This window comes from Berghia stephanieae, chromosome 2 (genome assembly GCF_034508935.2).
Source record: "Berghia stephanieae isolate SIO BIC M18660-M18661 chromosome 2, UCSD_Bste_1.3, whole genome shotgun sequence".
NCBI lineage: Eukaryota > Metazoa > Mollusca > Gastropoda > Nudibranchia > Aeolidiidae > Berghia > Berghia stephanieae.
In genome coordinates, this window is record NC_088361.1 from 29,532,724 (window position 1) to 29,546,450 (window position 13,727).

General features: G+C 35.0%; 1 protein-coding gene across 5 annotated transcripts; it reads right to left on the reverse strand.

Moving 5' to 3' along the window:
• Positions 1-408: 408 nt before the first annotated feature.
• Positions 409-13,429, reverse strand: LOC144964662 (methionine aminopeptidase 1D, mitochondrial-like). 5 transcript variants are annotated; one of them, XM_078899159.1, is made up of 7 exons: positions 13,181-13,429; positions 9,381-9,646; positions 7,951-8,142; positions 7,289-7,452; positions 6,187-6,284; positions 4,957-5,010; positions 409-648 (listed from the first exon to the last, which is right to left on the reverse strand). In XM_078899159.1, exons 1-7 carry the CDS (start codon positions 13,227-13,229, stop codon positions 506-508), a joined length of 966 nt encoding a protein of 321 aa, XP_078755285.1. In that variant the 5' UTR covers positions 13,230-13,429; the 3' UTR covers positions 409-505. The 5 variants fall into 5 exon arrangements, with proteins under 5 accessions (XP_078755285.1, XP_078755284.1, XP_078755288.1 ...); XM_078899158.1 differs by having other exon boundaries at positions 415-648; positions 13,330-13,426; XM_078899162.1 differs by having other exon boundaries at positions 415-648; positions 13,206-13,417.
• Positions 13,430-13,727: the final 298 nt, after the last annotated feature.

Here is a 13,727-nt window from a genome sequence, read left to right on the forward strand (position 1 = left end):
TCTCTCTTTTTGCCCCTCTTTCCCTTTGCCTTTCTTTCTATTTCTCTTTTCTTCTTTTTTTTTTAAATAAAGAATAATATCCCTACCACCACTCCTACTACAACCACCACCACACCATCATCCCTAGCACCACTACTACTACTACAAATAACACCACATCATCCCTACCACAACTACTACTACAACCACCACCACATCATCATCCCTGCCACCACCACTACTACTGCCACTACCACCACACCACCATCTCTACCATCACTACTACTATGACCAGCATGGTAAACCCATAAAAATGCGCTGTGTAAATGTTCCCATTTTTAAAGACTCCATTTAAAAGATCATCTTAACTTTAGATACCATACTCACAAATCATCAGTCAAAATTAAAGGGAATAAATAAACACGCATATTTAAATATATAACATTTTATTTATTCAAGGTGTAGTGTATATAATATATCTGATCTGTTCTTTATAATTAAATATCATTTCATCACAAGATCCAATCTACTTGGTGAGTATTTCCACGCCATCTTCAGTGATTAGTATTGTGTGCTCAAACTGGGCCGATCTACTGCCATCTAAAGTCACTGCAGTCCAGCCATCCTGTAGAATTTGAATGTTGGGGGAACCGTGGCAAATAATGGGTTCTGGAGATAGACACCAAGCATGACAAATAGTTCTTATTCTTATATTTATATCAGTCAATCAGTTAATTAAACTTGGATTGGTTGTGGTTTGATTTTAATGATTTAACTCTTTCTATATAGTCTATGCTCAATTTTAATATAACCTGATACATCTCCCCATAAAGTAACTCGAATACGATACCACATAGGGGTGAAGTAAATTCGAACTTCACCTCTAATGTGTTAAATTGGCAGATAATACTGAAAAAATCTCATTAAAGAAAAATAAAAAAATGAACCAATCCACAGAAACTATTTTATTATTCTAGATATCAATCTATTTAGTCTATATGTCAGAGAATTATTAGTCTTTGAAAGTAGCTATGACTAAGTAACAAATCTTGGGCTTGTGCTTGATGATTTAGACATGAAACTCATCAGACGCATTATCAGTTTCAATGATTTGTCATACATGTATATGCATCTGGATGATAGCAAGCTTTGTTATCCTGAATTCATTTAATTGTTCATAAAATTAAAGAGTGCTGCGAGTCGTCAGGATGTTTGAAGCAAAGTCAAAAATAGGGTTAAATGAAGATAAAAAGAAATAGGCCCAATTTTTAAAAAATCATGTACCTTTACAAAATTTCTTCTTGGCTGATAAAATTTTATGCAGATCACATTGTACCAGCACTTTTGGCAATGGTCAATAAAAGGCTTGTTGTGATAAGTTTTACAAGTATATTAAAAAAATAATAATAATAATTCAAATATGTGATCTTTCATCTCAAAATGGAATTATGTCCGAATGAACCAGATGCTAAATAGTCAAAGTAAATTTAAACTAATCAAAAATATGAAATACTGCAATTATTCTTTTCTATAAACCATGAACTCAACCAAGGTCTGAGATTTTTGGCTAAAAATTCAGTTTCAAGCTATTAATCATCCCAACACACTTCAGTTTGAAGGTAATGGATCAAATATGTCAACACTGCTAAAGGATATTAATCCACAACCATATCATGAGGAACTGATGAAATATCTAACCTGACCTTTTTCATCAAAAGTCTTTAAAAAGATTGTTGCTAGTAACCTGCTGGAAAATGGAAAAAAATCATCTTAATATTGGACACAACTACAGTGCAACCTCTGGATAACGACACCCCTGAATAATGACAACACCTGGATAGCGACATTGACCTCTGGTCCCGATTGTTTTGCAATATGTTATTAGTAAGAAAAAAACCAAAATAGCGAAATACATTTTAGTAAAAACCCTGTTTAGCAACATTGTTATAACAATAATCGGAAGTTGGTACTGATGCTGGATATCCGACCATTGTCATCTTTACTTTTAACCGATAAAAAACGTTTTTTTTTCTCCCAATGAGATTGATTTGTTACCGACCAATCAGAACACATGTTTACTACACTGCATGGAATCAGCATTAACTCATATCAAACCACGGCAAAAGAAGTGGATGGCACTCTCAAGGATCCATTGCCTTCCCTGGTTAGTGTTAGATACCTGTCTGAGGTCAGTGGAGGTTAAGGGGTATCAGCCAGTGCCTTGTCCAATGGGGACAATTATGGGTATTTAAGGTCTTATAATATGTTGGAATAGCGGGAAAACAATAATAATAATAATAATAATAATAATAATATATGGCATTTATATCGCACATTTTCATCACTGAATGATGCTCAATACATGTTACAAATAAATATACAAAAGTTACATGTATAAAACGTATACCACAATGATATCAATAGCAGCAGTGTACATTGGACGAGACTGTTAGGGAGCGTTCACATATTACGTCATCAAAAATTTGCCCTTTTTAGACCCCCCCCCCCCCCTCCCCCAAGTCATCACTTGTCATCATTGACCTGACCCCCCCCCCCCCTCCCCCAACAGATGATGACGTCATCTAATTTAATAAAAACTAAAAGATAACTTAAATTTCACAATATTTATTATTCATTTTTCAAACCATAAACATTGATTATCAACGTTTGATAAAACACATTCAGACATTTTATTAATTTCAGAAACTGTTGATAATTTATGTTTTACGATACAATGGGGACATAAAATTTAAATTTGCAAAGATAAAATCTAACAAACATTATTTAAATTAGGCTACTTGGTGCAGGTGCTATTAAAAAAATTTCAGAAAGTGTAATTTAAAATAGTATAGGAGGCAAATTATTTTATAGCATATTAGTCTTTTAGTGGAATGAATTTCTGTTTCAATTTCCAAACACAAAATTAATTGATTCAAAAATGTTTCTGCCTTGGACCTCTGGCAATGTACTATAAATAGTATCATCAATTTCATCTTCATCGTCATCACTTTCTCCCATTTGCTGTTCTTCTTGTATGCTGCATTTTCGTGAATGGTCTTTCATTGCTGTGATCGAGGAGTGATACAATGAACATTTAGGGCAAGTTCGCCTTTTGAGAAGTGATACCCCTTTCCCATCTTGTTTCTTGAGAGATGGGCAATACTCATCATAGCAATTTATCTTTAGCTGTTTTGAAAGGAACAAACTTTGAAATAGGCTTGATTTGACTATGTTTTGATGACATCATCTTGGGTCTGACCCCCCCCCCCCTCCCCCATGTCAACACATGTCAACATTTGGTAGACCCCCCCTCCCCCCCCTAGCTGATGACGTAATATGTGAACGCTCCCTTAATGGTTGAAGTGAATATTGAGTTGTCGATCTCTGCTGTTTTGGTCGATGACAGATGATGGTATCGACGCAGTGTTGTTTCTGTCGACCACCACGATTTTTACGTTCTTTACAATTGTTATTTCTATCACAGTAGGGTCAAGTAATAAGAGCAATGGCATGGTTGAAAGTCAGAAAATTGATAAAAACAACTCACATAGGACAAGTAGTGTAAACATTGATTCCATTTTTGTAGACTAAAATCTGTTGTGTGCAATTTTTTCATATTTAAAATGTCTGGGTCGTATAAAACACCAAAGTACCACAAGTTGACTGATGTAAAAATCATTTGGAAAAACAAGGAGAGCACATTGAAAACATCCAATTTATGACAGCACAAAAAACACAACGTCTGCCTGCTAAGTGTGTTACACAATGAATGTGTAAAAATCCAAAGGAATATCGATCAAAATATGAATAAGAATATTGTTACACAGAAGAACAACGGGAGCAACACAAAACATGTTGGCCTGTTAGGCAGGTTACATACATCTGAGTGTAACAACAGTATTAAATTGGATAAAGAAATGACGTCCTCGAACCTTGTGTCACGATAAAATAAAGAAAATGAAGGTCGTCAAAGAAGATTACTGTAAATATAATCCATATAGACAAATAGTTTAATAAAACGTGCTCTCCACATCTCTCAAATATACATTATTGCTTATCTGGGTATAATCCTCAATTCCGAATAATGTAAAAGAACAAAACATTGTAAAATTCTATAAAAATGATTCTTAGATGCAGTAGACTCAAAAAGGACGTCCAGTATGTTTAACCAGAAATAGATAAGGGCCTTTTTCACTCCATTATTGTCATTTTAAAAATCAGTTGTTGAGTTCTAAACATCAGTCCAAATTTGATATTATTGCTGTTAATACCTAGTTGTTTTAGGATTGTTTTTTTTTTCAGTGGGGGGGGGGGGGGGGGGGGGGGGGGGGGGGGGGGGGGGCGGAGCAGTTTGTGGATCTATTAATTTTAAGTGCTTGTAAATCTTGGTGCACTTAAACAAAAATTTCGGCATTTCAAAACCCATCAGTGTATTGCATGGATTTTAATTAAAATAAAACTAGATGTGAGCATCTGTGTTCTTGTGCAGTATTATTATAATTGGCACTTGATTTTCTTGATTTATTCCTAGTTTTGTTAAATGGCGTTCTAGTATTGATTATAATGAAACTATGACAATACACATTAGAGATTGAAAGCGTAGCTGGTATACCCTTTGTAAACAGGAGACATACACATTATAACGTTGGGTTGGGACATGTCTTCCCTTAGGCACTGGTCCAAGTATCGCACTCTTATGTATTCACAGGTCTCACCACATCCCCTTTTCCGCCATCTTGAAAACCCCGGATATAAAGACACAATTTTCCGGTCCCCGGTAATGTCATTTTTCAGGGGTGCACTGTATGACAACACAGCAAGACATGATTCGGCGACTGCATTGATAACAATTACTTACTTGACATTGCTATTGTTAGGAAGCAATGAGTATTGCTGGTTTTGACAGACTTTAACATAGTTATTGAAGCAAAAGACCTTTTTCCATATCATGTTCTGTCAGACAAGTAAAGAACCTACCGACAGTGAATGTCATTCCTGCAAGCATCTTGTCATTCCCAGGATTGTCTACAGCTGACAAAGACAAAAAAAATGGATTTAAATTAAATGTGGTATTCTGATTGATATGTTTTACAAAAATATGTCAGTTATGCCAGTGTGTTTTGTTTTGTTTTCATAATTCTTGTGATGCTAAAGGCCAAGAGATAAGGCAGCTTGTCAAGCAAAGTTAAGCATGGTCAGTAAGACAATGGATGACCATAGTTGCAAAACTCTGGCTCTGTTATTGTCTCTGGGGGTAAAGCACACTATATTACAACACATCACTTGCATTAACCCTTAAAGTGCTGAGCATTTTCACCTTATGTAATTCCCAGGGCTGAAGGATTTTGGAGATTTCATTAAAAACGTGTTTACATTTCGACTTAAGACAAATGCTTCACTGAGAATGCAGTATTGTTTTTTTCGACTTGAGTCGAATTCCGCAATTTAAGGGTTAAGTGTGAATGAGTTCTTTGCTATAAGCTGTGATGATTGTGAAAGTGTTTTTACAAAGAGAAGCAATGAAACATGCTTCCGTATGTATACTTCTTTATTGTTTTGAAGATAGAAGTGTAGTGTTAATCAGAGGTATACCTGATGACAAAAGATACATACTATTATAAAAATCTAGACCTGCAGAATAATTAAGTTTTGTGAAATGCTTCGAGTTAGAGCATAATAAAAACATATCAGCATCATAATTCTTTTAAGATGACGATCATGGCATGTAAACCTATTAAAATACAATAGTGCATCAAATTTCATTCAGTGAGCAAAGTACTTACTTACGAACATATATATTTTGGTTCCGGTCGTCATTTATTTTTCTGACTACTATATTGACCCAGCTGTATCTGGGTAGCTGGGTTTGTTGAATCAGGTAGAAAGTAGTTTTTGACAAAGTAGCGCTCTATCTAAGGAAAAGGTTACTGTCTATTTAATGCTCCATATGATGGGATAAACTCCAACTCGATGGTATTGATTATTTATATTCATTTTTATCATCAGGATCATCACAGTAGCCCAAAATTGATAACACTATTCTTCCCCCCCCCCCCCCCCCCCCCCCCTCTCTCTCTCTCTCTCTCCCTCCTTCTCTCCCTCTCACTCTCTGTCTCTCTGAATATGATCTTGGTGATTTATATTTATAGGATAATTTGAAAAAAAAAAGGGTAAGAAAAGAAAATGCAGAGGAAAGAGAAAACTTACGGACATGGATTATATCTGGAGGGCCGTGGAAATATGTTCCAATGCCATGACCACAAAAGTTAGGGATGACTTGAAATCCACATTCGCTGGCACAAGAACTGATTTTTTTTTTGCAAAAGAACATTAAGATTATAATATACCAAATAAAAAAGCTCTTATTGTAAACTTTCTTATGGTACAATACAACATCTATTTCTGATAGTGGACAATTCACATAAATGAAAAAAACCATCAGAGGGGTCCCGATAGGTCATGTGGTAGAGCAGTCACTTCACACCCAGAGGGACTGCGATCCATTCCGGGTGAAGTCAAGACTTTATTTGACCTTCTTGTCCACCCAGCAGTGATTGGGTAGCTGGGTCTGTTAGATCTGGTGGAAAGTACTTTCTGAAAGACTAATACCCTAACCAAAGAGTAGCAATCAGTTTCTATTGTCCATGGATATACTCTGACTCTATGGGCCTGATGGCTCTGAAGGGCTACTACTTATATAGAACAAGTAAAACATGTACAAATTCTATTTCAATGGTGTCAATTTTGACAGGATTTTTAAAATGTGGCCCTTTATTTTGTCATTGACATTTCCTTAACATTTAAGGAATTACAAGCACAAAATAATCATGTTTTTTTTAATAGAAAAAAAAATTATGATAAATATTATTCCAAAGCACATTATATGTCAAGAAACGTTTTGGGATCAGATCCTTCGTCAGCCAGTAATGAAAATAATAATAATATAACAGATATTACAACACATAAAGGTTTGAAAGGTGGGATTGACATTAAGTCTGGAAAGAATGATTTAGTGGTATATTTGCATCTTTTAACGATAATAAATATAAATAAAATTCCCTTAGATTAGGCAGAAAAATTCCTCTAGGTCAATATCAAGAAAAAAACAAGATAACTCATGTATCAAGGAAAAAACAAGATGGGGCTCAAATCTTAAATCCCAAGAGGGAAGTTCAATGCCTTATCGACGCGACCTTCTTGCTTTATTGATAAAATGGAGAGCATAAATAAAAGCGTTGTTTCTATTTTGTATAGAAAAATATCTGCCTTCAAAATATTAAATCAAAAAAGGAAAAGACACAATTCTTACTAAACAGCTTCTCCTATATCAGAGAATTTTGCCCCATGGTGGCAGACCTCAATTCCTGCATCACGGCACAATCGGGCAGCTTCAACAAGACTTGAATTCAATTCATCTACATTTCCAATTTTAAATGTTCGGGAAGTGTCACCATGATAACCTTTATAAAAAACCTGCAATGATTTGTGATAATCAGGACTATGACATGGATGTGTACTCAATTCTGCTGTACAATGACAAAATGCATTTTTACATTTTGACAACAATAAAAATTACTTGAATATCAGTCGATTAAAATGATCCACAACTTGTCAAAAATTCTGAAAACATGAGATTCAAAGTCATAGATTTAAAAATGTTTGACAAGCTGGGTCTCATTTTAATCACTTTGCATGTGCAGCAAGTGTTCTGATCAACATACATATTTTCAATAAAGTTACACTTATGGGAGTATTGCTTTTATTTTAGACTTCATCCCATATAATGCCGTACCCGAAAGATGAACGTCTTAGTTGGGATCAAGTTCTACCATATGTGGTAATAATAATAATAATAATAATAATAATAATAATAATAATAATAATAATAATAATAATAATAATAATAATAATAATAATAATAAAATCAACCAACCTAATAACTTTTAATATTTCATATGAGAATAGACTGACCGTAATGTCCACATTGATAATGTCTCCATCTTTTAAAACAAGGGACCCTGGGATTCCATGACATGCTACATGATTGACAGATGTGCACACTGATTTAGGGAAGCCTCTGTAATGTAATGGGGAAGGATATGCACCATTTTCAATACACAACCGATGCACAAGGACATCGATATCATCTGTTGTCATACCAATCTGAACAATTTATGAAACAAGAAAAAAACATTGATTCACCTTATTTTAAAAATGTATCAACAATAATGGCATGGTAGCTAATGGGAAATGTACCTACTTTATAAAAAGGAAATTTTGTTCAAATGGCCCTCCTAGAATATAAATGAAGAACTGTTATGTACAATGTAGGCCTACCTTACAATGTTTCATCTAATCCCCCAAATTAGTCTCATGAAACAGATTTCTATTTCTTACATTGCAAGATGTCTGTTAGGAGTGACTTATGTGGGTATTCGAATATGAATGTGCATATTTTATGCCAATCTCACAAGAAGTAAAGGGACTAGTATTGATCCCGGGTTGAGAAAAAAAATTCTGACCATGTCCACCCAGTGGTGATTGGGCCACTGGATCTGTTAGATCTGACAGGGCTTACTTTGCTATAAATATATCCAGAAGGAATCAAGAAATTACTGCTGTTCCTCTGGCTCCACGGGCTTTATGAGTGTGATGGACTTTTCTTTTTTATCAAAACCATCTAATACTAATAATCACAATGGTTAACTATTAACCCTCAATCGATTTGATATTTATTAACTCTCACCTGACATTATATCCCGTCATCTAGAAACAGTAAAAGCTTCAAAGAAGCCCAAGTCACATCAATTCTACTGTTCACTTATTTTTTAAAAGTACAACAGTTGTAAAAAAGACAAATAAATACTCATTTTTGCTTTGGAAGAAATTTAGTTAGGCTAACTCTACATTTTGTACTTCATTTTTTTTAATGTTTAGGGGATTGGGGATGGAGGGAAGAGAATATGGAGAGAGAGAGAGAGAGAGAGAGAGAGAGAGAGAGAGAGAGAGAGAGAGAGAGAGAGAGAGAGAGAGAGAGAGAGAGAGAGAGAGAGAAAGAAAGAGAGAGTGTGTGTGTGTGTGTCTGTGTGTGTGTGCGTGTGTGTTTTGTTTGTTTATAAAGGTTTTACGGCGCTTGCAGCACATTTAGGTTATATCAGCTCCAGTAAAAGGGAAGAAAACGGGATAGTAAAAAGTTCTAGAGCTACAATTGGAGAGAGATAAAGAGAGAGAGAGAGAGAGAGAGAGAGAGAGAGAGAGAGAGAGAGAGAGAGAGAGAGAGAGAGAGAGAGAGAGAGAGAGAGAGAGAGAGAGAGAGAGAGAGAGAGAGAGAAAATAGTGTGTGTTTACTTGGGTTGGGAAATGTCATAATCAGAACAATGCAACAGTGATGTAAAACCTACTCGAATATTGTCTCCAACATTATCCAATATTTCTGTTGCCAATTTGCAAGCTGGTCTCATGTTGTCAATTTCAGCTTTAGATTTTATTTCTGGCTGTGAGGGTGCCGCATACATCTTGCTGCTAATGTATGCAGGCAGGGGTATACAATCAGGTACATGCCGTGATGAAAAGTTTCTGACTCCTTTAAGACTCCAGAAAAAATGGTTCTTGATGCTAGTGTGTGAGAGCTGCTGATGTCCATAGAATGAATGATACGGAGAAAATTCTGCACAAAAGGGAGATAATTTATTTTTTTAAATTCAGCATAATTTATATTAACATATCAAAATTCAAATATATTTGAATACATATAAAACAGATTAAACTGAAAATGGCAGAATCAAAAAGATCTAGAACTAGAAGGTGTTAACATAGAATGATTATGTTTCATGTATGAGAACAAATAAATTGGGTCAGTGTGGTTAACATCAGCAGAGATTTCAGTAGTTTCAAAAAACTGTGTTTCCTGATTAACTCAACTCTTTATTTCAAAATGTTAAATGTTTATAACCAGAGTCCCACTGGGTGAGTGTGTTTATAAAGGGGTAAATTTACACATAGTAAACATTCTGTTGATATTTTTTTTTGAAAGGGTCCCATGCCACTTGCAACATTTTTAGATCATTTCAGAACCATTATAAAAATTCTGTTTCACGTCAGTACTTTCACTTATATATGATTTTGTGTTTACAATCCGAGAAGTTATAAACATAGACGACTATACAAGATTTTGAGACGGTGGGTCAGAGTAAAAAACGACAAACAAACTGGCAGGTATGGGGGGGGGGGGGGGGGGGGGGGACTGCGTATTTGTGTCAGTGTGTGGGTGGGTGAAAAGTCTCTAGAAATACTAAAAATCATTAGACTTGGTAATGTTATCCTGGCACTGTTCGGAAGTTGATGTTCCTGATGGGAGGGCTGCCATCTTATTTATTTACCTCGGAGCTGGTCATTCCAGTGGCATTTACTTCTGGGCATTGATTGAGGAGCAAGGTCTCTGCCACCATCTTGCTTTGTTTACACAGAGACTGAGTTGCCTGGCTGTTCTTGATAAATAGTAGTAAATAGCACTACCTTGGCAAAATGAAGGGACGAGAGATGCAAGGAGAGAGAGAGAGAAAGAGATAGTATTTTGAAAATAAATAAAATAAACGAAACTAAGTTCAAACTCTCTCTCTCCCTCTCTCTCTCTCACTCTCTCTCTCTCTCTCTCTCTCTCTCTCTCTCTCTCTCTCTCTCTCTCTCTCTTCTTCTTCTTCTTCTTCTTCTTCTTCTTCTTCTTCTTCTTCTGGCACGTTTATAATTTTGATACATTTTGGTTGCTAGAAATATTTCTTTTGTCTTGGAACAATTTAAATTTAAACCATCTGGCCGTTTTCTGTGTAAACAAAGCAAGATGGTGGCAGGGACCTCGCTGCTTAACCAATGCCAAATTCTGTTTGAGCAGGCACCGGTCACTGAAATGACCCGTGTTCATTAAAAAAAAAAAAAACAATACCAAAACTACCCCCTTCCCTCCAACTCCAACTCCAACCTAGCCCAAAGAAAATTGAAGAAACTGATTATTATTAGGCAGTTTAGTGAGCAGCAGCAGTGGCAGTCAAATTTTGACCCAACTCGTCCATAGGAAAGTTGTGACTGGAAATTGCCGTTCGCGTTTTAGGGGGTTCAATTAAAGATGCATAACTTCGTTATAAAGAGGAATATCGCAGATATTTTGGTATCATTATTTTCGTCTTTCAATTTCCTTTTAAATGGTGCCAATTAAGGAAAAATCCATTAATAATTCCAGAAGTTATAGGAAGTTAAAATTTGGCAATTTTCAAATGCATTTATTTTTTTATTTACCGCGTGTGTTTTTAAAATTTAAACGCTTGTTTTTAGAATAACATCTAAACTTTATTCATGCCAAATTTCAGGGCTCTACATCGATGCGCAGACACCTTTTAACTCTGCGCCGAAATGCCTTGTTTACATTATCTTCTCATCATGGCTGCCGGACGATATCGATATTCATATCGATATTTTAAATTTAGTTATGTATTATGTTAAATTTAGTCCATAATATTTTCAGTACTATTATTTACTATGTTTTTATTTTGAATACATACTTTCCAACTTTATTTATAGGCATTTTATAATTTTTGTTTTAAAAGTTATTATATTTCTTCTCTTTGTGAAATCCGATATTAATGATATCGATATTTTAAAAATACCAATTGCTTTAATTTTATTTTATTTTACTTTGCCATCAAGTCATCAAGTTTCTTTCCCATATGTTTAGATATGTTTATCAATTGTATCCATATTCTAAAGGCCTTAGCCTTAATAATTATTATGGTAAGAAGTTCTATTAGTTTTGACACCCCATACATTGAGAGAGAAGGGGGGGGGGGGGGGGGGGGGGGGGGGGGGGGGGAGGGGGATAAAATTATATTAATTGTCAGTTCAAATCATGTAATAGCAATAAACCCAAAGTGTTTAGCAGAATTTTTTAAAGTATTAAAAGCCAGAACTTTCCTTCTAATTATAATAGGGAATCTGTTTCAATTTATTTGAACTTTTTCAATCTACCATTTTATTTATATGCAATTAAATTGCCATAGGTAAAAATAAACTCATTATGTCATTACACATGTTTATATCTTTTCATTTAAATAGTCTCAAACCCTTTTTTATTCTCTCTATGTATTAATTAAAAGAGGGTAATTATTTGCAATTGTTTCCGTGAGATATTGGGAATAAATCCAAAAGTGATAGAGCAAATTGTTTCTTACGTCTAGCCGAGTTTTTGATTATGAAACATTTGCGACATATTATGTAATAATGTGTTAATTTGAAATGTTTATCTTCCTCTTTATTAATGTAAATGCATTGTTCTCGATAAGACGAACATTTTGGTATACAATATATGATAAGAACTCCATATTGACTGTTTTAACCATTTTTTATTAACATCACGCGATTTCGGTCACAACTTTGCAATGCAGAAAAGTGAGTGGAGCAGGCACTTATGTTGGTAACAACAAGATATGAAGTGAGTAGAAAAGTGCCAGAAGACAATAGAGAATAAAAATTTTTTTTTTTTCGCGGCGGTGGTGGGGTTTGAACCTGCGACCTTATTGGTACGACAACTCCGCCTGGCAGGTGAGAGCGTGGCTCTACCGTGTGAGCTATCCACGAACACAAAAATATTCGTTTCAAACCCAAGTCATTTCTAGATCCCTCTCTCACCCACTTCTGGGACCGCCGATTCGTTCGCCCACCACCATCGCGAAGTATTTTGACCAGCAGTTAAGCTTAATAGCCAATATTCTCAACACAAACATATAACATAGAAACGATTGAGACATTGAGTATGCTCCGGTGTATGGGGTGAATTTTTAATTCAGAAAAGAAACTTTGCAATGGTAATTTTGGGGTAAAAATCGGTCTGAAATTTCAGACTTTGAACTGCCGTAACTACATTTCTAATCAAGATAGAAACAAAATTCAAACTGTTTTGTAATCTGTGTTGCCAGCTCTTTCATATGACATTGGTTTCAAGTGTGTGAGGTACATTTAGAATTTCTATTAAACTCCCTATTATTATTATCTGATTACTGATTATTACGTGAATTGAAAAAAAAAAAAAAAAAAGGAAACATGCCTATGACTTTACAAGAAACATAAATTAAACAATTAACATAAAAAGATGGCCACCCACTCGTCAGGGACATCAAACCCCGAATAGTGCCGTCATCTTGACGGCTGCACTAACTTCTCATACAGTGAGTCAACAAAACCTTGAGTTTGTTGAGCCCGTGCATTTGTAACTCTGTCTGTTTCAATTTCTACGTCCTCAGTTCGTTTCCTTGTCTCCGGTTCCTTCTTAAAAATTCAGTTATCAAGAGACTATTTCCTTCATACTTCTTTTAACTTCTTCTTGAAAATATTTCAGAGAAATATTCCTATTCTTAGTGTTTTGAATCAAATATGAAACAAACGTCCTCATAAAACCTAAATCATTAATAGTTTCTCTTTAAATATTGCAGTATTGAGCAGTGCAGTTACCAGAAAGTGTGCATAGCCTTGTGTAATAAGCTATTAAATTGTTAAATAATTTTTGGGGGGTCGGGGGGTCTTCAATAAGCAAAATTTAAAACTTGCGACTAGTCGCACAAAGTAATAGCTAGTCGTAAGCATTTTAAATATATATTTTGGTGAAGGAATATTTTTGTGATTATTTGGCAAAAATATTATATTAAAAGCATTATTGGGTCATACAAGTTAATCTCTAATTCACCAATCTGGCTCTTCATTTATTT